At 37.3% G+C, this 26271-nt stretch overlaps 2 protein-coding genes across 7 annotated transcripts in view; one reads left to right on the top strand and one right to left on the bottom strand.

Annotated features, from left to right (window-relative positions):
- The first annotated feature begins 9048 nt into the window (after positions 1-9048).
- On the top strand, positions 9049-16397 carry KCTD18 (potassium channel tetramerization domain containing 18). Its single transcript, XM_083349997.1, has 6 exons — positions 9049-9242; positions 9733-9944; positions 10588-10781; positions 12341-12435; positions 13527-13629; positions 14262-16397. The coding sequence occupies exons 1-6, from the start codon at positions 9086-9088 to the stop codon at positions 14704-14706; spliced, it is 1206 nt and encodes a 401-aa protein (XP_083206123.1). The 5' UTR covers positions 9049-9085; the 3' UTR covers positions 14707-16397.
- Positions 16398-16638: 241 nt separating this feature from the next.
- SPATS2L (spermatogenesis associated serine rich 2 like) overlaps positions 16639-26271 on the bottom strand; it is a 60436-nt gene continuing 50803 nt past the window's right edge. For 5 of the 6 annotated variants that reach the window (XM_083349984.1, XM_083349988.1, XM_083349985.1 and 2 more), the window contains 5 exons: positions 21989-22047; positions 20889-20998; positions 20230-20332; positions 19842-20065; positions 16639-17645 (listed from right to left, as the gene is read on the bottom strand). In XM_083349984.1, coding sequence (XP_083206110.1) covers positions 17241-17645; positions 19842-20065; positions 20230-20332; positions 20889-20998; positions 21989-22047 — 901 coding nt within the window. In that variant the 3' untranslated portion in view covers positions 16639-17240. The remainder of the gene's footprint in view (positions 17646-19841; positions 20066-20229; positions 20333-20888; positions 20999-21988; positions 22048-26271) is intronic. The other variant, XM_083349987.1, reaches the window with a different exon arrangement.

Raw genomic sequence — 26271 nt, 5'->3', positions numbered from 1 at the left:
TTTACCGAAAATGAAATGAGGCCTACAAAGAAAAGAACACAGTACCTACAGTGAAATATGGTGGAGGTTCAATGATGTTTTGGGGTTGTTTTGCTGCCTCTGGCACTGGGTGCCTTGAATGTGTGCAAGGCATCATGAAATCTGAGGATTACCAAAGGATTTTGGGTCGCACTGTAGATCCCAGTGTCAGAAAGCTGGGTTTGCGTCCGAGATCTTGGGTCTTCCAGCAGGACAATGACCCCAAACATACGTCAAAAAGCACCCAGAAATGGATGGCAAGAAAGCGCTGGAGAGTTCTGAAGTGGCCAGCAATGAGTCCAGATCTGAATCCCATTGAACACCTGTGGAGAGATCTTAACATTGCTGTTGGGAAAAGGCGCCCTTCCAATAAGAGAGACCTGGAGCAGTTTGCAAAGGAAGAGTGGTCCAAAATTCCGGGTGAGAGGTGTAAGAAGCTTATTGATGGTTATAGGAAGCGACTGATTTCAGTTATTTTTTCCAAAGGGTGTGCAACCAAATATTAAGTTAAGGGTGCCAATAATTTTGTCCGGCCCATTTTTGGAGTTTTGTTTGACATTATGTCCAATTTGCTTTTTTTCTTCCCTTTTTTGTTGTGTTCCAATACACACAAAGGGAATAAACCTGTGTATAGCAAAACATGTGTTCCTGCAATACTTTTCTGTGAGAAATACTTGATTTTCTGGAAAAATTTCTGGGGTGCCAACAATTTCGGCCATGACTGTATATTACTGCTGATGTCAATAATGCCAAAAAGGAGTAAATATATGGTCCATTAATTATAGAAAGTCCTCTGATTGTAATAATCATGTCAAACTGTATGATGTACTTAGGAACGTGGAAATCCCAAAGCATCTCATTATCCTAATGCAAAATGCACGGTTCAGGAAGCAGTTTAGATGGAACATGGTGAAACAGACTGCTTGCAAATCAACAAAGGAATGAAACAAGGCTGTAATTTTTTTCCCCAACATATGATGAATATATATTGAGGGAAGTGTTGTGTAGTGTGTTCTTAGGAGGTAGTGAGACGAGAGGTTGCAAACAGGAACACTGCTTTATTGAGGCAAACAGGAACAGAACACAGACCGTTACACAGACACACCAATTGAGCAACCTTAAGCAGCATTCAAACAAGACAAGTGAAACAGCTCAAGTAAAATCCCAATACATTACAGGAAGTTAGATTGGAAGATGATGAGTGTGATTTAAGATGAGTGTGTAAGAAAAATCAATGACCTGTGTTATGCTGATGTCACTATTCTGATAGCTGAAAATGCAGATTATTTGGGATTTCTAATACTGAAAGAAACAGAGTACAATAACAATATAGGACTACATTTAGCACAAACTAATGACAAGTACAGCAACCATCCTTAGAACTGACAATGAAGATACTGAAGTGATATGCTGGTCTATGACTGTAATAAAGATATGATTTGATTTGACATTCAAATGAGCCTTTTGAGTTCAACTATTAACAGTAAGGGAATCACAATCAAGAAATACAATGCAGATAATTATAAAGGCCTTAGAAAAGATATTTGGATCCACAAAGATTAGAATTTTGCAGGCAATGATTTTCCTTGTGATTCTCTTTAGAAGTTAAAGTAGGATTTGAAGAAGGTAGAAACAGTGCTTTTGAACTTTCATGGTGGTGAATGCCACGGATAAATAAGAATAGAAATGGATCACAGAACAAATTAATTCAGAGTTCTCATTGAAGGCATAAAATCCTGAAGCACTGGGGAACTACCTGAGGATTGGAAAAGAGCTGATGTGGTTTCTATCTTCAAAAAAGAAAAAAAAACAGATCCAAGAAACTACAGATCAATCAGCCTAACCTCAATACCTGGGAGATACTGGAAAAATATAATAAAAAACAGAACTGTCAACATTTAGAAGCAAATGAAGTTATAACTAGAAGCCAGCATGAGTTTGTTAAAAATAGATCATGCCAATCCAATTTTATTTCATTCTTTGACAAAGTGACTAAATTAGTAGACCAGTGAAATGCTGTGGACATGGTATATACTTAGATGTCAGTAAAGTATTTGATAAAATAGCCCACAACTTACTTCTTGGTAAGCTAGAAAAATGTGGGACAGTATCACCACCAAATGGATTTGTAACTGACAGACAAACCATACTCAAGAAGTACTCCTTAATGGTACTACGTCTGCATGGAGGGAAGTAAGCAGTGAGGTACCACAAGGTTCCGTCTTAGTCCCAGTACTCTTCAACATAAATGACTTAGATGAGAGAATAGAAGGGGAACTCATCAAATTTGCAGATGACATTAAGCTGGCAGGAATAACCAACATCCCAGAAGACAAGCTCATAGTCTTAAAAGACTTGAACAATGGACCTTATCCAACAACATGAAGTTTCATGTGGAGAAAAGCAAGGTTTTACACTCAGGCAGGAACAATCAAAGGTACAAGTACAGATTAGGCAAAATCTGGCTAAAAACAGTAACTATCAGAGGGACCATGGAGTCCTAGCAGATGATCACTTAAACATGAGTCAGCAGTGTGCGGCAGCAACCAAAAAAGCTAATTCAATCCTTAGTTGTATAAACAGAGGCATAGAATCAAAATCACACAAAGTATTAGTACCATTTTATAAAGCCTTAGTAAGGCCACACATGGAATACTGCATCTAGTTTTGGTCACCACAGTACAAAAAAGATGTTAAGACTTTGGAAGAAGTGCAAAGAAGAACAACTAGGATGATTAAAGGCCTGGAAACTAAAACATATGAAGAAGGGTTGCAGGAACTGGGTATGGCTAGTCTAGAGAAAGCTACTAGGGGTAACATGATAGCAGTATTCCAGTATTTGAGTGGCTGCCACAAAGAAAGGGGGTCAAAGCACCAGAAGGCAAGACAAGAAACAATGGATGGAAACTAATCAAGGAGAGAAGCAACCTGGAATTAAGGAGAAACTTCTTAACAGTGAGAACAATTAAGCAATGGAATAACTTGCCTTCAGAAGTTGTAGGTACTTCATCACTAGAGGTTTTTAAGAAAAGATTGAACAGCCACCTGTCTGAAATGGTATAGGCAGGGCTTTTTTCCTCATAGAATGCTCAGAATGGAGTTCCGGCACCTTTTTTGGATGGAACCTTGTAGGGTAGGCAAGGTGGGTTGTATGACATATGTGAGTTCCGGCACCTTTTTCTTTTACAAAAAAAAAGCACTGGGTATAGGATCTCCTGCTTGAGCTGGGTATAGACCAGAAGACCTCCAAGGTCCCTTCCAGCTCTTTTCTGATTGAATTGGTTGAAATGACTATGCTGAGATTACCATATTTTGGACACATTGTATAAATATTTCACGCTCTGGAGAAGTCAGTAATGTTGAGAAAAAGTGAAAAGAAAGGGGAAAAAGGGAAATCAGAAGCAAGGCAGGTAGACCCAATTACAGTGGCAAAGGGAGCACTGATGGAAGACTTGAAGACCAAAAGGTTATGGAAGGATCATCTTGGAGAAAATCTATATGGTTGCTAACAGTCAACACCGACTTGATGGCACATAATCAAGACAATCTGACAATATTCCATTAGCTCTTTGCCTTTTGTTGTTTTTATTTTATTTGGTAACTATATACAGGTATACTGCAGAAATTCAAACATTTTATTTTTGCAAGTGTGAGTCTGATTATTTATAATTTAATTAGCACTTACTAATTATCTTGGTTTTGATTTTAAATGCAAGAGAAGCATTCAGCTTTGTAACTTTTAGAGGTCCATTCTTCTTCTCCATCACGTGTTTTTTCATACCTCCAATGGTAAAAAGGGAAGATGCTTCAGGCATTACATCAATTTCTATCTTTGGTTTATTTCTCTGAAGACTTAATAATGGATATCATGAAAAATATATATTAAAGTTTGCATTTAAAAATATTTTGAATTGTGTAGTGTGTTAGGTAACAAATTCCTTGTATGTCTAATCACACTTGGCCATATAAAGTATTTTATTCTATTTATCTCTATTATTCATCCTAAATATATTTTTATTTCTAAATATAATATTTAGAATATAATAAGATCACTTTAACAATTCAGTCATCAAATTAAAATACACACTGTACTGAAAGTCAACATTTTCTATTTTTAAAAAGATCATTATTTTCAAATCTGTAGCTCAAAGCAGTTCACAGAAATTATTTATGATGTTTACACAATATTTTTGTGTCCTTTCAGTTTAAATTTACATTGGCTTCAGGACATTCTGGCAAAATAGTATTCTCTCTTAATCACATCATTGGCATTACCAGAACAATTGTTTTGTCTAAAATTTAAATTATTTTAAGCCAATTTCTGAAAATAGTAGTTTTTCTTATTTAAGCCAAGAAGATACCAAGACACTGCTCACACATTGTACATGGTGGAAAATGTAGTACTCTGTCCTTTAGGTCATTAGCCAGTACATTATACCAGCCATGTTAGTGAACAGACTTTAATACCAATAGAAGACCTGTTGCGCAGTGGTGGGATTCAAATATGTGAACAACAGGTTCTCTGTGTGCATGCCGCTTCCGGAAGTCCATTCTGGGCCTGATCAACAAAAAATTAGCTACTGGTTCTGCCGAACTGGCTGAATCCTGCCGCTGCTCTTGTGCCTATGCAAGTGGGGTGGACCAATCCCAAAGGAACAAGATGGTGCCTCAAATAATTTGATCTCATGCCATAAAAACCAATACCTTGAATTGGGTCTGGAAGCAAACTTGCAATCAAGGCAGCTTATGTAAGAGTAGTGCTATATGTAACAATTTAGGGGCCTCCAGAACTGTCTGTACTACTGCATTCTGTACCAGCTATACAGCTTCCAAATACTCTTCAAGGGTAGCCCCATCCAGAAAAGAATGCAACTGGCAAATATATACAGGTTATCTTTGACTTGCAACAATTTGTTTAGTGACTTTTCAAAGTTACAGCAGCACTGAAAAAAGACTTAGGACTCTTTTTCACACTTATGACCATTGTAGCAACCCTGTGGTCATGTGATCAAAATTCAGATGCTAGGCAACTGACTCATATTCATGACATTTGCAGAGTCTGAGGATCATGTAATCCTTTTGCAACTTTCTGACAAACAAAGCAATGTAATAAAATGAGGCAAAATTCATTTAACAATTGTCTCACTTAGCAACATAAATTTTGGGCTCCGTTGTGGTCATACGTTGAGGACTACCTTTACTCTGGTTATAGTCTACAAAGATATCTTCAGCATGTCAGGGTTGCTGAAGCATGCTGCAGCCCTTGTCATTCTCACTATTCTTCTTTGGCAGGCTAATGGATTGCCCATGATGGGAGAGCAGCTGGCTTGCTACCTGCTGCATTCTGATTGGCAGAAGAAACATACTGTCTCTGGAGGGCATCTCAAGAGGCTTTGTCTGCATTAACAAGGGCTCAGATAATCCAAATTAAATTACACAGACTCTCTCCCCATCACTGCCACTGCTTGCAGCAGCTATGTGCTACACATGTGAGGACAGCAAATCTATCAGCATCTTCTCAGGGGCAATAAACATTCCTATAGGGGCAGCCAAATATTACAATTTATTTTCCTTCCAACTTCAGGACAGGAGAAAAACACAAGGATACTATGCTGTTAAGCTCTTATTTTGGTTTGGTAAGAAGGAACTAGCCTCTTCACTTACCTATCCTGTGTAGCACCATAACACAAACTTATTTCAGAGGTTATTATTTATGCCTTTTATTCAAGAGCTCAAAGCAAAGTACACAAAGCACAAAGTTTGAAAGGGAAATCTCTGCATTAGAGCGGAGTTTTGAGCTGCTCTGAATTGTCCACGCTTTCAGAGGAGTCTTAGTTTCCTAGCTTAATGGCTTTTTTCTGAGAAAAAAAAATCTTGCAAAATTGCAAATGGGAGGCACAAGTGCTTGGACCCATCAACGATCAAAGCCACTGCTGGAAACTTTTATCATTTGCATTCTTTTTCCACGTGAGAATTAATTTCTACCTCTGAACTTTAGCATTCAGATCAGATTCTACCTCTGTGGAAGTTCCCCTTATTTATTAGAAACCACAAAAAAAGATAGCGGGGACGATCCGTTCTAAAACCGTCAATCCCAATCCTTACTCCAGCAAATGAAAGAACTGCAATATGTGCGTTGGATAAACTAATCTTCTGAATTCTAGAAAAAAATATATGCTGTGGGGTGCGCCTATGTGCACAAACCTTGTTAGGGAGCAGTGAAAAAAGCGGGGAAAAAACCCGCTTTCATAATAACAATAATAATTTTATTTGTATACCGCCCTTCTTCCGAAGGACTCAGGGCGGTGAACAGGGCAAACATATAAAAATATGTTTATATTTATATTTTCATATCAAGAAGAGTGTGATTCCGACACCTGACAGGGGAAAAAAAAGAGCCACAACTTGTCATAATTTCTCACCCGGGACACTTCAATGAACTACGCTTGTGACGTGACTCCGCCACTCTCCAATTTAAGGGAAAGGGATATGGCGCTCAAGCCCAGAACCGTTTAACTGCGGCCGGGCAAGAGCGCGCGCGAGCGTTGCAGCTGCCTCAGGCACGCGCTGGCCTTCAGCGCTTGACCGTTAGCGCGTGGACGGAGTTTGGACCCCTCTCCCTCCGAAAGCGCGCTGGGAGAGCGACCGGGTGGGCAGCGGGGGCTGTCGGGAGAGCCGCTCGGCTCGTCGTCTTGGTGGCTGAGAGGACTTTCTGGCTTTCCAGCCGGCCCTATTCTCGCCCGCTTATCCTCCTCACGCTCGCTTAGCCGCGCGAGGGGGAGCCTCGCGGAGGCAACGCAAGGCAGCTTGGAAAACTTGGGAGCTATAGCTCTGTCGAGGGAGGAGCAGTTTTGTTTTTTTTCCCCAAAGCGGTTTGTGTACGTCCTGTTTTGTATTGTCCTGTTGCGTCCACGGGTGGTTGTTCCGGGGGCTGCTTTTTTTTCTTTTTCTTTTCAAATCCAACCCGGGCGTGACTCCTCTTCCGCCTCCGTCCTTTCCGCCGGATTTGGAAAGGGAAGGGCGAAAGGAGGCGGGGTTTCGCGTGCCTCTCCCGAAATTTCTGAGCGGAACCTCGGACTAGGAAGGTAACGGACCGCACGAGCGGAGCGTTGCCTGGGGCTTCCTCCTTTTGGCCTCGCCTCCCTCTGATCCCTTTGTGCTCCCGGGTTCCTCTTATTCCTCCTCCTCCAGCCGCTGCTGTTTTCTGGCTGTAGAAGAAGGAAGGGATTGGCTTGGGTTTTATTTTATTTTAATTCCATTTATATCCCGCCCTTCTCCGAAGACTCAGGGCGGCTTACAAGCTTAGCAGTAGCCTTCATTCTATGTATATGCCTGCTTATTAGGGCTTTCACACACCCCCAAGCGGCATTATTACAAAGTCAGCTTAATTGCCCCCAACAATCTGGGTCCTCATTTTACCTACCTGGGAAGGATGGAAGGCTGAGTCAACCTTGAGCCTGGTGGGACTCGAACCTGCACTAATTGCAGGCAGCTGGTGTTACTTAAGGAGGCATTAGCCCACTGCTCCACCAAGGCTCTTTGTTAGCTAGGGGTAGCTGGACTTAGCTTTGTTCCTAGGGGTAGCTAGACTTAGTATAGCTTTGTTCCTAGGGGTAGCTGGACTTAGTATATGTGATGGTGATACTTAGCAGGCTTCTAAGGATTCTTGACTGCAGATCTGTAAACTGGATTCTTCCCAGTGTAGAAAAGCTGATGTCCTCCAGCTGTTTAATACAACAGCTCTGTACTCTTTGACTATTGGACGTGGTTAAGGTAAAGAATCCAGCTTGCCTGGCCAATATCCATACTTCAAATTGTACAGCATGGTCATTTGTCATGGTTTGTTCCAAATTCCCTCTTGGATCTTAGAATTTTAAGAAGGGAGAGAAACGCTATCGCAGGATCTAGCAAAGAACTCTGCTGTGTAATTTGTATCAGAAACATTAATGACATGGCAAAACTCTCTAGGAGGCCTATCTCATTTGGACAATTTCCATTGGACCTAGACATACTTTTCCATTTCTAGTCCCCTCGTGTTTTCTCATGGAACAATATATTTGGAAGAAGAGGAATAGGAGCCCATATACTGATATAGTCGTGAAGATGTTTTGTTATTATTTGCTAAAGTTTATAAACCAGGCTGTTTTTATGGATAGCAGGCTATTATTCAATGTATTTGTCTAGAAAAGTCATAGAGCATGCACATTTATTTGATTCATAAATCACAATTGCACAGCAGCAGCTCAAGCTGGTGTACAAAGTGCTGGCCACTTTTTCGTCCCCAATGGCAATCCTGCAAGGGCTCCCTAGCTTGGGTGATTTCTTCTAAAAGGAGGTTCTAATAAAAACATCTGTAACTCATGGCATTTAGCATTTTGATGAAAACTATACTTTATGCTATGGTTCACAATCTTACTATGCCTCTTTTCATTCAGGTAAGCAAATATTCATGGCATTTCAGTCTGAAATTGTAGCTTCTCAGTATTTAGAATTGCACATTAGTTCACAAGTTTCTCCCAGAGCATATTGGATAAAGGAAGAAATGCCTGTGGAACATGGTCTGTCCTGACTCCAAATAGGCCTTCCAAGTGTAGGAACATTACTTTCCCAAGATACAGAAGTTCTATTAATGTAACTCAAGTTTCTTAGGATTAATGTTAAATAAGAATAGTTGGATTTTCTGTTAGGAATACAATTTGCTTTCACTGTAGTAGTTGAGAAAAAGTCACCTAGGAACAAGGCATTACTAGTAGTGTGATGCCCCCCAGATGGGTCGGAACTACAACATCCCAGCCACCATGACTGAGGAATAAGAATTATAGCAATTGAATCCCCAACAATTTTAAGAATGCTGTGTTAGAAGTGTGACCTGCATGTACATTCTCATGATGGTATGCATCTTCAACATTTAAGAGATTTCTAATAATTTAAGTCATTTAACTATTATTTTTGAGTGATGATGCTACTGAAATGCTAATTTCCTTACTTAATCTCCTAAATACAGTTTTATATAAAATTTATTTCAGGTATCAAAATACATAATCTAATAATATTAACTGCAGAAGTGATGGATGACAGCAAGTCTGAAAAGATGGTAGATATTATTCGACTTAATGTTGGAGGCTTTATGTACACAGCTAGACGTGAATCTTTATGCCGTTTTAAGGATTCAATGTTAGCAGCTATGTTCAGTGGAAGGTTTCCTTTAAAAATGGATAATTCAGGTAAAAAGCTTCTTAAATTGTAAATAGCCTTTGAAAAGGTGAACAAATGCATTTCAACATTTATCACAAGATAACTTGGTTGTGGGCTACTTTGCATTATTTTTCCTGTGAGCTTGACTACCACCTCTTGATTTTTTCCATTTGCATCAGTTCATTCTTATGCCCTTATTCCGCAGATGTGCAGTCTGTACTATTTCATTCTATAGAGAAACAAAAGTCCTGAGTTAAAGCCCAATGCACAGTTTGGGGGTGTGATTTGATATTGTCCCAGTATATTCTGAGTTCTGCAATAAGGTAATCCTACTTGATTTGGCTTCTGTTAATCTAGTACAATGTGTTGAACTACGGCCAACTTGTCTAATATAAATTAAACTTTAATTAAACTTTAATTACTCCCTTTTTTGTTAACACAGATTTACTGGGCAATATAATATACTACAGTAATGGCAGTATACAAAATGTAGTGTACGTTTTTTGTTTCTGTTTTCAGGAGCATGCCTTATTGATCGTGATGGCAATCTTTTTAAATATCTCTTAAATTATCTTCATGGAGAAGTTTGGATTCCTGAAAATGAGGAAACACGAATTGCATTACAAGAAGAAGCTGATTACTTTGGCATTCCTTACCCTTACAATCTTGTTGACCATCTAACTAATGAAATGGAGACATATTGTTTAAGAACAAATGTAGAACTTAAGAAGGTCAGAATTTTCCTATGTTCTTTAATTTTTCTGCGATATGTATTCAACATTTGATAAAGGACAAGTAATGCATATTTCTCAGCTGGAAAATAACTTACCCTTTTATTAGGGCTTACTCCACAAACCACTTTGTCTAGGGAATAAGTTGAAAAAAAGCCATTCTATATAGAGATTATTATTGATAGGACTAAAGAAAATATCTGCAGTTGTAATATACCAATCCTCACAATCCAATTATAACAGACATTTTTCATACACTTGTATGCATGTTTTTATGCATATATTAAAGCATAGCCCATCACTAATGGAAAATACAATTCAGTAATCCACTTCAGTATTACTGTATTTTCTCTTAACACATTTCTAATAAAAATCTAATATTTTGTCTGGATATTTAGCAAATTATGTTGACTACATAGAATAACTACATAAAGTATTGTTCATCTATTTTTCAGAGTAGAAGCGGTAAGACTGCAGATATCTGTTTTTACCAGTGGCAAAATACCATGAATACAGTAGGATTACATTGACAGAAGTGGGCTACAGATATTTTGGATACTTTTTAATAACTCAAATTATGCAAAATATATTAAATAGGCAGATTGTTTGATTGAATATATATGTTGGTATACTCCTTTTCTAGGCACTTGTAGGTTTTTGTGACTCTTATGGCTTAATATGCACTAAACCAACAGTTTGGGTCTTGCATTACCTCAATACTTCTGGTTCCAGCTGTGAGAGTAGAGTAATTGGAATATATGCCACAAAAGCTGATGGAACAACTGCAGTTGAAAAGGAACTAGGAGGACGAATAAATAGTAAAAATATCTACAAAAGGTGAGAGGTTTCTCAGCCAGTTGACTATATATTAACATAAGATTATAAATGAATTTACATAACTCATTATGCAATTTCTGTTTAGAGAAAAAATGGCAGATATTCTCCAGATGCTTTAGTCTTCAATACTATTCTATTCATTCCCTGTCATTGTGAACAGTGACATATCATGGGACTTGTTCCTCAACAGTTACCAGGAAGTTAGGTTCCTACTATTGTGCTCAAGAATATTTATTTATTTATTTATTTATTTAGATTTATATACCGCCCTTTCCCGAAGGACTCTGCGGTTTACAGGGCATTTAAAAGAAAGTCAATACAAATGTTAAAACAAATTAAAAAGAATAGTGGTGGTTTTCTAAAAATAAGCAAATCTTTTCCAGTGTCATTCTTTTTGAGATTTGTTTATTTATACAAATTGGTTAAGATTGCAGTCTTATATCTAATTACAATGATGTAGTCCCATTAAATGTAACACAACAAGTTACTTCTGGGTAGAAGAATATACGGTATAATTATTACTTAGATTAACATTAACGATTTAATTTTAAGCACTCTCCAGTTACGTTTCTATATTGGTGTGTTAACGTCTGCTAGAAAATGCCTGCATACTCAGTAAATCTTCTCTGGAATATTTGAGAACATCTGATACAGGTTTGAGGAATATATAGGAAAAGGAGATCAAGAGAAAATCCAGTTGTATAACTAGACTTCTACTTCTGTAATGTCTGTGTAATACTCTGGATCTTAACTGTTATTAATAAAACCAAGCCTGGAATGTTTAAACATATATTGCCCAGAAAACACAGTGGATTAAACAGTAATTTGCTCAAATGTAATTAATTGTGTGATTTTGAGGTAGAACTAAATGTTACTCTTGCTGTCTATTCAGTTTGCTTGCATAAGGTATATCTATTTATCTAGATAGCCAGATAAAATTATTATGTAAAAATAATTAAGCAAGTAAGAATGCTACACTTAGTCCTACAAATTGTGTTATCAAAATTCAGCAATGAAGACAATGTAATCTAGTCCTGGTACTTGGCTGAATAAAATAGTTCACTTAAACACATAACTGAGCCTAATTGTGCTAAGTTGCTTTCTTTCAACCATAGTTTCTGGAATATACTACAATCTCTGGATTCAGATATCATACCAAACAAAAAATTGTTTTATTGTTTCAGCACAATATGGAGTCATCAATTGTAATTTATAAATTGTGCTTTATGGTCTACTATGATGTATGAGCTCAGCCATTATAACTTCCTTTTCACACCATAATGAACATTAATGATGGTTTAATGCAATGTAAGAATCCAGTTCAGGGACCAGTTGAGATTAATCCTAATATCCTTCCATTTTCTGTTGTAGAATATTTTATGAATTGCTGCTACTTCTTTCGTTAAAGAGAAATTTCAACAATGTGGTTATCTTAAATGTTTAGATCATAGGAATGAATGTTCAAATGGTTATGATTCTTCAATATGAAAAAGTAACTTTAGCAAAGTTTTGTCTTTCATTTAGTAAAATAATTTGTTTTTTTCTACTTTTTTTACTAGAGAGGCTGGAAACAACATCCAGTACATTTGGAGTTACTATTCAGTAACAGAATTGAAGAAGATAATGGATGCATTTGAGGCTTGGGAAGGAAGAGGTATGTTTCTGTGGGTGTGTGTTTCTATATTTGAAGATGGTATTTTTTTAAAAGAATATAAGTATTTATGGTTGGGAGTTGGCTGTTGAAGGTTAACCAGGGTATTTTTTCATTTATTTTGCATTCATTTTAATAATTCAGCAACATAAGAAAAAGAGAGTAACTGGCTCTTAATGTAACAAAACCAGTATCTTGGGCACTATTATCACTTAGGCTCAAACAATCAACTATCCATTATTTCAGTATAGTAAAAATGTAATCAGTAATTGTGAAATAGAAGAAATACCATTTCAAATATCATGTATTGGGTTCTTTATATCATGTGTTGGCATGATAGTTTAATATTCATTTCTGCCAAAACAAATATTGTGAATTTTGAAAACATGCACATACTTGCCTAAAGGAGTCAGTTAAGCATAATAGCCATTACTCTGTTCTCCTTTTAGAAACATATTACTACTTCGGGCAATTGTTTGAAATTGAGAAAGGTAAAAAATAGTATAAATTAAATAACTGATAAGATAAAAATATTATAAATTAAAAAATAGGAGCTGCATCCTGCAACATCTCTCTCCCTCCACATACAATCAGAACTACTACAGCAGGTTGGAAATCTTCCCAAGGTTGGGATCTGTACAGTAAAAGCAGGGTCCGCAAATTGCTTCTGGTCTACGGCCTGTTGGGAACTGGGTCATGCAAGTGGCGAGTGAGCATGCAAAGCACCATTAGTGCATGCTCAGGATTAGGTTGTATGGATAAAACCATCCCCTTTCCTGCCATTGCCGCCTGCTGCCGGTCCACAGAGCCAGAAAGGTTTGGGACCGCTGAGTAAAAGGATGAGGAGAAGGAAAAAGATTTCATGTTTTTATGTCAGCAACTTCACTTATATAATTCTGGATGTAGTTCAATTTTGTACATAGAAAAAGATATTCAGAATATTGCTCTTTAATTATGGGAACACAACTGTTGTAATGAAGGTATGTTTCCAGGTGCATTAACACATTCCTTATTGCATATCAGTGAATTTCAGGTAGAAGTTACCAAATTTATGCATCTTGAATATTGTGAAATGATATGTTTGAAATTACAAGGTGCCAGCTACTGGCGAGTACCACAGGAGCTGATAGAGTGTTGGACTCTTGAGGAGCATTCTTTGAAAGGAAGCCTTCAGAATATGTCTCCAGTCCGTAAACGGTAGGTATTGTGGTTCATTTGCCTGTTGTAGCCTTTAAGTGGAATAAAAGTTTCTGATCTCCATTCAAGCCTAAAATAAAGTACTTCTGTTTTAAGAGTCACATAAAACTAATTAATTCAATTTGAATAGTCCATCTCAACAAGTGATTCTTGGCAGTGAATAATCTTAAATCAATCTTCAGTGAAGGCATGTCCTAAAGCAGCAGTAACTTTTTTTCAGACTCATGTAAAAACTTCTTTAACGAGTAGTAGCGAGATGCTACACTCATGCTACTTCTCCTCCTCCTCCTCCTCTCACAAAAATCCATGTTATTCTCTTTGCTATAAAATGCAAGCCCATTTTGTAATACTTAACAATGAACATAAGAAAAATATACTTGAAAACAAGCTGAAATTATATTTGGTATTAAATAAGAATGTATCATTTCTATTGCTTGTGCCAAATGCAGATGATTATCAATATAAATATGTTGTCCTAATTCCTTATACATTGATGATTGAAATGTCTGATATATGTGTATGTGCCATTTTAGGCAGATATCAGAGTAAAAATAATTTTTGCATATGCTGAATATTATACTTATCCTCTGTCTTTACTGGATTCAGTGGACTTAATGATTTTTTTTTAACAGACGAATAATTGATTCTCCTGGTGAGGAAGAAAGACAACTGAATAGCAGAACAGATCGAAAGCCAGTTCAATTCTCTGGCCCCTCTACAAGTACCTGCATCAAAGTTAAGAACTCAGCTTCTTTAAAGATAGCAGCATCTTCACATCCCCAAACGGCTCTTAAGTGTCCTACCAACGATACTTCTTTAATAAGCAAAAAGATTTCGAGAACTCTTTATGCAAGGACTGTCCCATTGACTAAAAATTCTCAAGTCTCTCTTAGAGACGCTGATGATGGGGGAGTTGGCCAAATTATCTCAAAGTCTTCCTCGTCTAGTAAGTTTGCAACCGGTCAGGTGATAAAACTGAAGCGGACTCCACTCTGTAATGAATCAGTTGTGAGGAAAGTTAAACAGCAATTTCCATCTACTGCAATTGCTGCTACTTCTACAGGTAACTCAAACTGAGCAGTCGGCCCTTTCCCGGAGGTGCACTACTAACAGAGATGGTCTCCAGAATAGCTAGCTGAGTGGTGATGTGTAAGACTGATCTCTTTAAGATCGTTATTTTTTTAACAACAAAAACTTTTACCTCCTGAGAGGACAAAACAGTCCCAGGTTCCACAGAAATATTCTAATAAAATCCTCTAAGATGGTGGATGGTAGTCAGTTGGTGTTTATTTTTGTAAGGTACATTATAAATCATCACAAAGTATAATTAAATGTGGAACCTTGGTCATTTTAGACTATTATTTATTCTAGATTGGGTGTGTTCCAAGGCTTTTAATTTTTTAAAAAACTTGTGCAGTTTTTCTGAGTTTTTCTGAGCCTAATCAGCCTTCCATCCTTCCAAGATCGATAAAATGAGGACCCAGATTGTTAGTGGGAATATGCTGACTCTGTAAACTGCTTAGAGAGGGTTGTAAAGCACTATGAAGCAGTATATAAGTTTAAATGGTATTGCTATAGAGAACAGCAAAGTCTCTTCCTCCTGAATAACTAAGATTCTTATTCTGCTATTGTTCTGGCTGTTCTGCTTTCAATAGGTATGGCCACATATTTCCAAGATGTTAACCATGTTATATTAAACATATATTAATGTGGTTTGAGGTATACATTCTTACTACAACAAAGCTGATATTCTTACAAAGATACAGTTGCAAGAAAAAGTATGTGAACCCTTTGGGATTATGTGGAGTTTTGCATGAATTGGCCATAAAATGTGCTCTAAACGTCATGTAAGTCACAACAATAGAAAAACACAGTCTGCTTAAAATAATACTACGCAAACATTAGCTGTTGTCATGTTTTCATTGAACATAGCATGGAAACATTCACAGTGCAGGGTGGAAAAAGTATGTGAACCCCTAGCCTAATGACTTCTCCAAGAGCTCATTGGAGCCAGGAGTGAGCCAACCTTGACTCCAATCAGTGTGATGATATTGGATGTGTTGCTGACAGCTGTCCCGCCCTTTAAAAACACACACCTGTTTTGGGTTTACTGGTCTCAAGAAGCACTGGCAGAGCCTAGAAACTCAAAATCATGCTGAAGTACTTCTCTGAAAACGAGAAATGGATTACTGTACCTATAAGTTCCTTGTAGCTGTAAGAGTTATAGAAGCAAGGCTAGTTTCATTTTTTTTTCTGAGTATTTAATCTTATAGCAACCATAGGATCATTCTGGCTTTCTATTCCCCCTGCTTGCATTAAAGAAACAGAGCGAGCAGTGGAGGTCAAGTCTTTTTATCTCTGGAAACAGGCAGCTGTTGCTGCTCCTAGTAATGTGAACAGACGGGCTGGGTCAGATTTGTATAGAATATGCAACAGTGTTCTTGGCATTCATTCAGAGGGACTTTTTAGAGATTTAGGCTTTCCTTAACCTTAATGGATGGCTTTGGTGTTCTCCTGCACCAAGGCAGCCCTGTGTAAACAGAGGCACTTGACTATCAATCAATGAGACTTCCTAAAAGGAAATATTTCTTTTAAGCTCAGAGATGTATGATTTGTATTTAATTTTCCTTTTGAAGACACTGACTGGGAGCAGTGTCTTCCTTCTGAAGAGACTGGATAGAAGCTAGCTATAAAAATCCTAAAGGAAAACTAAATTCCCCAGCCTTGTCATTTTTGGCAGTGTGAGAAGTGTGTTATCAATGAAAGAAAAGGTAGTATGATATAGTGGTTAAAATCTTTGACAAGAATTAGTGAGACTCCTTGTTTAAGGAGACAGTATAACTAATGGGAAGGAAGGTGAATTTGCCCCCTTCCCCCAATGATCACAGTCATTGGATCAGAGAAGTAGCCTGTTGCAATAATATTAATGGGAATGTTAGGTTTGCCCTCTTGAACTCCCCAAATAAGTGTAGGACTAGCTCCCCTCCCGAAGAAAAAAGAATCTCGGACTGAAACACATTCAATTTTTAATCCACAAAAATAATCAGTCATTAAAAAGAACTGAAAGGCTTGGAAAAACTGTTCTGTGTAAGCGATATAAATTTCCAATGGGAAAAACAGACATTTTACAAATATAGCACAGAACAATTAATATATAGTTTTTCTACTATTATGATTGATCTTGAGTGTTTTTCTGGATATGACATTAGGCCACACAGAACTATGAGATTTGTTATGTACAATTGTTGAATTCTAATATGGGAAGAGTGAAAAATGTTACGTATTTACATAACAGTTCAATTCTACAGACGCCAGTATTTTAGCTCTTTAATACTGAATGACTGAAAACAAACTGGGCTGTAATATTATCAGTCTAATAGATCTGTAAGTACTGCTGGCTAAAGCTGCATTATTATGAAAAAATAATCTTTGAGTATATTGAGCAAAGCTTTCCATGTAGAAAACAAGACAAAAGTTAAGACAATTTCAGCAAGTTTGGCTTACCACAATTGTAATATTTTTCTCAAGCTATTTTGTCGGTATTTGTGGAGTACACAATAAGGGAGGGGAGAAGCACCTTTAAGTGAAAAAACTAAGATGATTTACTGTTATCATGCCACCAAAGTCACAGCTGGCACTGTGACTGAAAGGGCAGGTGTTTCTCCAGAAGTCTCTAATTTTGGAGGATATAAGTTACAGGGAGAACCCCTTGCTATATTGCTGCACAAAGGACTGGGCTCTGTAGGGCCTGGGATAGGATGCTTTTGCTGTGTTTTCTCTGAGTATGCTCCCTTTTCTAGATTTCTTACGGGTGTTGGTTGCTCTTGAGTCTTTACCATGCCTCTGTTTTTGGGCTTAAAGCTATGATGGTGCTGCCGTCGGTATTCATGTCGGGAGTGACTCTTTGGGTTGCTCTGATCAGACTCATCACCAGGACTTTGGGGCTTGAGAGAGCCATTGATTCGAATGCCATGGTAGTGCGCATGAAATCTTCGTCTCGAACCTGAAGGCACATTCTGTCCAGGAAGAAAAAAGAACACCAGGACTCATTTCAGTGAAACCTGAAATATAAATGCTTCATTGTCTTGGGAAAGATCTTGTGCGGAAGGCTTCAGTTTGGGCTCAAATATTTCATTAATGTATTTGTGGTCATTTATATTCCCATTAATCACACAAATTCTGCCCACACCTTTTGATGTCATACAACCCCAGATCATAACACTGACTGGGTGTTTCACAGTACATGTAATGCAATCAGAATGCAAATCTTCTCCGATTCTTCTCCTTACGTATTTTATGCCATCACTACCAAACAGGGAGATCTTGGTCTCATCACTCCAAATAACACTATTCCATTCTCCCTCTGTCCAGGTTTTAGCCCAGTTTAGTCTTTTCAACCTTTGTTTGAGAGATAAAAGTGGCTTTTTTTCGTACTGTGCCCAACAGTCCTTGCACTCAACTTCACATTGCATTGCACCATTTCATCTTCTATACACCCAGATGATTTTCTTCTGTCACATAGGCACAGTCTCTTAATTTTTCTATCATCACTTGCTGTTGTGCACCTTTTCCTGCCTTTACCAGTGTGGTTTTGTAGTGCCTGAGTCTCCTTATACCTCTTCAAAAACTTAGAAATGCCACCTTTGGTTAAGTTTCCACCAATTTTTCTTCTAATTTCTTTATAACTTTAGCCTTGTTCATTTAATAATACTATTTTACATCACTCTCTGGGTGACTAGTCAACTCTTTGCACCATTACTTTAATTTTATTACGTTTTACAAGCTCACTAAATGAAAGAACACAAAAAAACCCAACCAACCTGATAGCGATCACATAACACACTGACAAATATCCTCCTCTCAGCTTCAATACATGACAACAATAAGTGAATCTTACTATGATCTGATTGGCTCATTGCCAAAACAAGATGACACCTGATTGGCTCTCTAAACACTCGTGCTCATTGGCTACGATCAGATGAAGGAAAGCTACCTGATATCAACCTAAGCAAGTTGTGCTTCCTTTTTCTGGTTATTTGGCTATACCTTTTCATAGAATACAGATAATTGAACAAACCTTGTTGCACTGCATTCTTGATTAAATTATCTTTCCATTGATATATAATTTTATGGTACTACTCCAAAAGAAAAGTAGTGTTATTAGCCATGATACCTCAAATGTACACTTTTCCCAAAAGGTTTCCACAATTTTGGCCACTACTGTATATTACGCATGTCAGCACCATAGTCATTGAGGCTGTTCTAATGACCCCCATCAACTTGCTGCCTCTACTGGCTGGAAATATAAAATCATATCCTTCCCCAGATCCTTTTTGAGGGCAAGTGGGGCAAGTGGGGAGATAACAGAACAATAAGCTAATTATTGGCAATTTGCTTGAACTGCTACTACTGTAATTACATTCCTCTGACACTAAGACAAAATGGCACTGGGCCTGGCTTAGCGCAACTACCATGTTTTGGAAAATGAAACATTTTCAGTGTTTAATATTTCATCCACGAATGGGCACTACACTGATCCAGGAATGGGCGCAATTGGCACACAAGACAAATTTGTGCAAAGGACCCCTAGCTATGGTTGCCACCTGCTCTTTTAATAGGAACCACTGTTTCCAAGAGAACCCCAAACTGATTAGTCATGAAGATACATTTATAGGCATCATTGAATAAATCTGGACATAACACTTAACCCTATTCCAAAACAAAATGTTTCTGGAACAATAGGTTGTTTTCCAAGAGAATGAAGTAACACATCCATCCATCCATCCATCCATCCATCCATCCATCCATCCATCCTTCTGGAGACATTTCATCAACTGGATTGAGTTGGTATAAGTGAAAGACAGAAGAGAGTTTATATACAGATGATATTAAGCCATCATTGTGATCTCTTCAATTCATTTATCAATGCGGCTCATTTTAGACTGAAAAAGAACATATATTCTACTCATGTTAATTTTTAAAAACATAGGAATTAGCTGAAAGATGTTTTAAGAGTCACATACATAAATCCCAAAGTGTTGCAGAATCTAGAATCTTTTAATAATACAGCATTTAAAAGAATTTCTGAATCTGGGAAGAAATTGACTCAATCTCAACTATGTGTCTATGTGATGCTTCTCATGCAGTTGTAAATTTTTAACTTTATAATTTTTATGCTTATTCACAGACAAAACTTTTTCCTTGACCCTTACCTGTTTATTTGTTGAAGTTACATGAGAGGAGGATTCCATAACTGGGAGAACTTGGCTTGAACCTTTAGTTGTTGCTGTTTTGTGATCAGAAGTCTTGGCAGGAGTCTGATTAGAATATTTTTGGCTGTATGTATTTTGCATGCTGGTCACTGATTTTGAAATTTCTGACTGAAGGAACATACTGGGTGGTGTTCTTGAGGAGTAATTGTTTTTTGGATGGAAAACTACAAAGAAAAATACAAATTTTATCATATAATATATTGACATGAATTCCAAAAAAATTAAACCAAAGGCAGTGTATACATTATATTTACTAGCTATGAAAATAGTTCTAACAAGTGTTTTGAAGAGCAATTAATGAAGAAGCTGAGACTTTACTATAACTTACTTTCTCCACAGTGTAATATCTGCATTTTTAACTGTTCAGTGTCACAGGAAAAGCGGGCAGCTCTACCCAATTCTTCATCGTATTTACGTTCACTTACAAAGTGCTACAATGAAAGGAAAAGTAATTGTTATAAATAGCCTCACATGATTAAATAACTAGAAGATCACAGTGAAGTCCAACTTGTTGAACAAAAGCTTTTTAAGGAGATAAGTGTTCCAAACTTAGAAAGTTTGGATATGTTTTATATTTTGTAAAATGCTATTGTAAAATCTGATTCAGAATCAGTAATTCCCTATCCTCACATTTGATGGAAGGAGTATTTGTCACTGGAAAAAATAACTACAATTATATAAGGGAATTAAAGCACGAGGCTCAAAAGAAAACAAAAAGAATTCTGCAATTTTAATACAACTGGAAATAAAAGCAGGAATATTACTATGCTTATATGAATCTGAATATTGTATTACTTTTCAAAATCTTACTACAAAATACAAGGGAGATAGCACAGTTTTAAGTAAGATGACATTCTAAAAAAACTAGATTTATTTTTTGCTTGAGCCCTTGTGGCGAGAACCCGTGGTTCTAAGTGCTGAAATAGAGATACATGACTTGTATATAGCTATGCTTATTTTTAAGAGAAATATCCTTTTAAAGATGACCTTAATTTCAGCTCGCAATTCAGCCAGCTGAATCTCAGCCATCTGACTTGCCAAATCTGTTAGTCTCTTCAATTCTTCAGCTTTTTTCTGACGCGCAGTCAAAATATCCACTGCCAAAGAAAAAAGGATAATGCAAAATGTTAAATGTTCACGTGGAAGAGATAACCACTATGAAAAATTAATTGATCCATAAATGTATGGTTTCTTTCTTTGTTTACTTATGCTACGTTATCTGAATCTTGCCTTTCTCTAAAAAGCTTCAAGTGGGACTACTATGTTAATATGCTATGTTAACAGTTTTTATTTCACCCTGGGAAAATTCTAGACTTTCCCAAGAAAAGTGAATGATTTAAAAGAGAGGCAGGAATCACCCCAAATCTGTTGGTGCAGTACTGGAAACCAACTTAACCCCAAATAACTGTTTTATCAGCCCTCTGCAAAGACGTAATAGCCCTGAGCCCGAGTAATCTTTTAATCTCAGTTTTTTTTCCCTTTCTGCCACTGTTGGCTTGAACATATTTAGCAAGCATTACACATTTTTTATTTCCAGTGTGAAAAATTATGGAGCAACATCATACACTGGATTTATATTTTTATTTTATTAATTTAAATCACACTGTCTAGTAAGATTTGTAATAGTGGACCTGTACACACTATCATGCATGCAAATTCATTGGCAAAGTCAATGATGATAGGAATGGTTAGTGGAACAAGAAGGCAAGCAAAGAACACACTGGCTTGATACCATCAAAACCTATAGAAAGATGAGCATCCAACAATTGCTCACCTGGGTAGCATGGAGAGCACTTGCCTATAAAATTGCCAAGAATTGAACACAACTGAATGGTTAAAACAACAACACTTTTGTCAAAGAAAAAAACAGGAAGAAAGGACCTATCTTCACAGATAGAAATATTTCATTATTCACTCTCCAATCAATGGTAAGTTCCAAATACTTAATTGTTGAACGTGTAGCAACCAAATTATTCTTCAGTCTCTGCGATATTAGCTGGGGAAATTTATGGCCAAACTGAAATGTATACAATATTCAAAATTACTTTTGAAATAAACTCTGCATTTTAATTTTAATTTCTACTTACTGGCTTCTTGTTTAACCTTGTCAACTTCTGCCATTAAAGCCACTTCCTTGTCGATAATACTGAAAATGGAAACAATTTAATTTAGGACATTATTAATGAGAGACTTGATTAATTAAGTCCTTCAAAACGGTTTTCAAACAGAATTTATGGTAAGAGTTATGAAAAACATTGTTTTCTGGAGAAAATTAATTTAAATAAAAATGTAAGAAATCAGCTTTCTTTATGCTTCAGATTCAAACATATTACTTCATTAAAACATGTTCAGTTATTTATATTAGTGTTATATTCTAATATATGATCCTTAAAGTCACTAGATGTGGACTTAAACCGAATCTTATAGATATCATAGTTTGAAATTGTGGAGTATGTCAAATGCAGTCACTATCAAAGGTTTCTATAATGGTTTAACCATTGTTCATTTCTATAATGTTCATGAGACACTGTTATAGCTAAACTGATGATATCACAATATAATTTATTTTTTAAATTTAATAAACATAATAGTATATTTTCTACCGACTGAACAAGGTTTCATCTTCTCTACTGATGTTCTTTTGGTTCATTTAACCTGCTGAATGGGATTTTAGAAACTTCAAAATTAGTCCTGTCTAACTCTGTTATTCTGTATTTCAAAAGAGTATCTTAATGTGAAGAAATATGGAAAGTAGTAGCACATTGGACATTTATCGATCTAAGTCAGACATGTCAAACACAAGGCCCGGGGGCCGGATCTGGCCCGCGAAGTGGTTTCATGTGGCCCGCGAAGCCATCCTGGAAAAAGTGAGGGAATGGCCCCCACTGCCTTGGTCCTGGCCCAGAGACCCTCCTTCTGCCAGAGACCCCCAGATCTGTCCCACTCCTGACCAGGCCCCCATAGGCACCCTTGATGCAAATGATGTAGAGCTAGCCACGCTCACCCAGTAGGCCACGCCCACCCTGGCCATACCCACCCGGCCCCCTGAGGGCAACTGCAATGCTGATGCGGCCCTCAATGAAATTGAGTTTGACACCCCTGATCTAAGTGATATATTTTGCTGCTGTACAATCCCACATCCAATCTATGTTAAAAGGAAAATACTACATATGAGCTCATTGTGGCTTGCCAGTCTATACACACAATCAAATTTTCCTATTACTGTATTGCTGTATATTGCTAAAGACTCAGAAAAATGCCACATTGATGCTGCATCTTTTTCTGCACTATAACTCAAGAAAATAGGAAAAGGGATAAAAGAGATGATTTGAGAGGTGTACAAAACAGTTTGATCAAAGGCACCCCAGGATCCTCTGGGCTTTGGCAGAGTGTTTCTTCCTCTGATGCTGCTTCAGTTTGTAAAACGTTTTGTGCTTTGGGACATTGATTGTGTTTCATTAAATTACTCCCTTTGCTCTTTAGAACATTTTGTTTTATGGATGGAATTGACTTACATACGCCGCTTAAGAAACAACTTACACAACTGTCATTGTCTTCCTGTAGATGGCACTCTATGCATAGTCAGTAGCATGATATTGTACTAAGATCATTCACACCATTACTGCATTAGCAGCAGCGGGCAGCTGGTACCCTTCTCCAGCACCCACTCCTTTTAAGAAACATTTTAATGTTTACAAGTCTCTCTCTTTATAACTTAGAATTCATCAGGAAGGCATGGAAGTTTCTAATAGACTGATAGGTTTTGTAGACAGCAAAAGAAGGTTACAGGGCAACTGAGCATTATACCTTTGGCACTTGATCCCACATTTAGCTACAGTACAGTCTTCTTTCCATATTTAATACAGGTTAATGAGATTACAGTAACAGTTGTAGAACCCTAACCCTAACCCTAACCCTAATTTATCATTAGGGGTATAGCTCTTTCTGCAAGATAAAAAGCGCTGTATTCAGGCTCCCACACTTGCTTTAGAATTAAGCCCTTTAAATGATTTTTTTGTTTCAAGATGTAGCTTCCAAATTTCCACTGTGATGCTGATGACTGAGACAGTTTGTCAAGGCCAATATTTGTCTTGGTTGCTCTTTCCTTCCAGGTAGAAATATCTGAAAATGCTTATTTTGGTTCATTTTGCCAAATGGGATTGGATGATCCAGAACTGACTGTTAGCTGGTGGGAAATGCTTCCTTTGCATGAGATAGGCCACTGAGTGACTCACCTAGCTTCTCCTGGTTGGAGACTTTCTGGACTCCTACCGTGTTCCCCTGAAAATAAGACCCGATTATTATTATTATTTTTTTGCTCCAAAACAGGCAAAAAAGGTCTTATTTTTTTTGGGGGGGGGGTCTTTTTCACTCACCTCACAGCAGCAGCACCGACAGCCCAGCCGGCCCACTTCTTCTGCAGCAGAAGCAGCAGCTTCATTTTGCAGCTGAAAATGGAGCTCCAGCCTGCATTTCATCATCAGAGGCTTTTCCGAAAGGCCTCTGCAGCTGGGAACTGAGCTAGGGATTGAATCTGCTCCTTCAGCTGCAGAAGAAGTGGGCTGGTGAGGCAAGTGTCAATCCATGGGAGGCATGGCTGCAATGATAAGCTCCCACCCTCCCCATCCCTGCCCTCGCTTTATTTTTAGGCATGCAGCTTGTCCCAAAACTAGGGGGTTATTTAGGGGGATAGGGCTTATATTGGGCCCACCCCCCAAAAAATCAAGCTAGGACTTATTTTCAGGGTAGGTCTTACTTTTGGGGAAACACGGTATGGCGTATGGCAAGGAGAGCTGGAATAGCTGCAGAGATGTGTTGAAATTGGCTACAGGGAGTCCTCACTTAACGCCTAATCACTTAGTAAATGTTCAGAATTACAACTATCTCTAAAAGATACTTATGACCTGGATTTGAAGTTCCAATGGGTGCCTCCCCTGTATCGCATGATTTCATATTATACACTCAGCAACTGGTACATATTTATAGCCTTATGTACTGTCCCATGGTCATGTGAGCACAATTAATCTTTTTTTTTTGCCAGAAACTGGCATTTACTTCCAAATTATTTGCTGTGAAAGCAAGAGGGCTCCCGCAATCTGTACTTGTTTTTTGTTTCCTTAGAATTGGGAAGTGTTGGGGTATCTGACTGTGCCTAGGAACCAAAGACATCACTCCCTCCTATGTGGGAAAGGAGATCTTTCCCTTTTGAAACTTAGATGTTGGCTGGCCCAACTGTTAAGAAATGTTGGGCACCATTTGGCAGCTAGTATTTCCTTCTGTCCTCACAAATTGCACTTCTTGCAGAATAGAGACTGAATCAGAATTCTTAACATGTCAACAAAGTTCAGAAATTTAAAAAATCTTGTAAACTTGACTACATGATTCTGTTCAATACAAGGTGCTTAAAGCAGTTATTATTGAATAATGTATTAAATACCTATAATCAGACATAATAAGGAATCAAACTTGAGATGAAAACTAGGAAGTATAATAGATTTTGAAGAACTAAAGAAAGTTTTTAAAAATATGAAAACAAATAAGAGTAAAATTTTATAAATGCTATAAATATTTTTTATCATCATTGCTTCATACTAGTAATAACATAAGGATAAATATGTACCAGATTTTATAGACTTAAGACCGGATGATGTTGGAATAAAGCAGAAAATGTTTCTTAAATAGTTAGCAGAGCTAACAAAACTTACTTCACTCATGGGCTGTGGACAAGATGAAGGGAAAAGAATGGTGTTATAACTGCAAAAAGAGACATTGTCAGGGCGTTTTGGGCCTGTGGGGAAAGGCCGTTAAAGAACCCTTAGAGAAGTTTTGAAGCATGATGTTAATTTAATACATAATACTTGGAAATTGAAACTTTAACCCTTTTTTTGTCACCCTAGGAAAAAAGTAAAAAAGTAAATGTGGTCCAAATAATCAAAACAGATACGGTACCTTCAAAAACATAAATTTTGCATCTTTTCAGCAGAATATACCTAATAAAGGACAAGAATTATTCGAGTGCTTAATGCAAATATATGTATGATTGCAGATACAGAAAAGTGATTAGAAGCTCTGTCGAATAAGAGATGAATAGAAATGCTGCCTGGCTAGGGGGAAAAAATGAGCACACCTTTTATTCAGCTATGATTCTGGAGGATAGATGTTACATTATGTATTTTTGCAATGGTTCGGAATATAGCACTGTTCCATTATTATATCAACTGAATTCTACTGGCACAATGCTCAAGATTTGCATAGTAAACTTCATTCTTATTCTGGCTGCAAAAAAGAATTTTAATAGAAGATTCAAGCATGTGAAAATTATCCTAGCAAAGGGAGTTCAATGTTCTTAAAGTTAGGTAAGTGCAAAAGT

Source organism: Vipera ursinii, assembly GCF_947247035.1.
Source record: "Vipera ursinii genome assembly, chromosome: 1".
NCBI lineage: Eukaryota > Metazoa > Chordata > Lepidosauria > Squamata > Viperidae > Vipera > Vipera ursinii.
The sequence above is the reverse complement of the archived record's forward strand: the minus strand, read 5'-3'. Positions and strand labels throughout refer to the sequence as shown.

Coding starts and splice junctions, on each gene's coding strand:
- KCTD18 (XM_083349997.1), top strand. CDS start 9,086: ATGGATGACAGCAAGTCTGAAAAGATGGTAGATATTATTCGACTTAAT. Junction 9,945..10,587: donor CAAATGTAGAACTTAAGAAG/GTCAGAATTTTC, acceptor CTCCTTTTCTAG/GCACTTGTAGGTTTTTGTGA. Junction 13,630..14,261: donor ATGTCTCCAGTCCGTAAACG/GTAGGTATTGTG, acceptor TTTTTTTAACAG/ACGAATAATTGATTCTCCTG.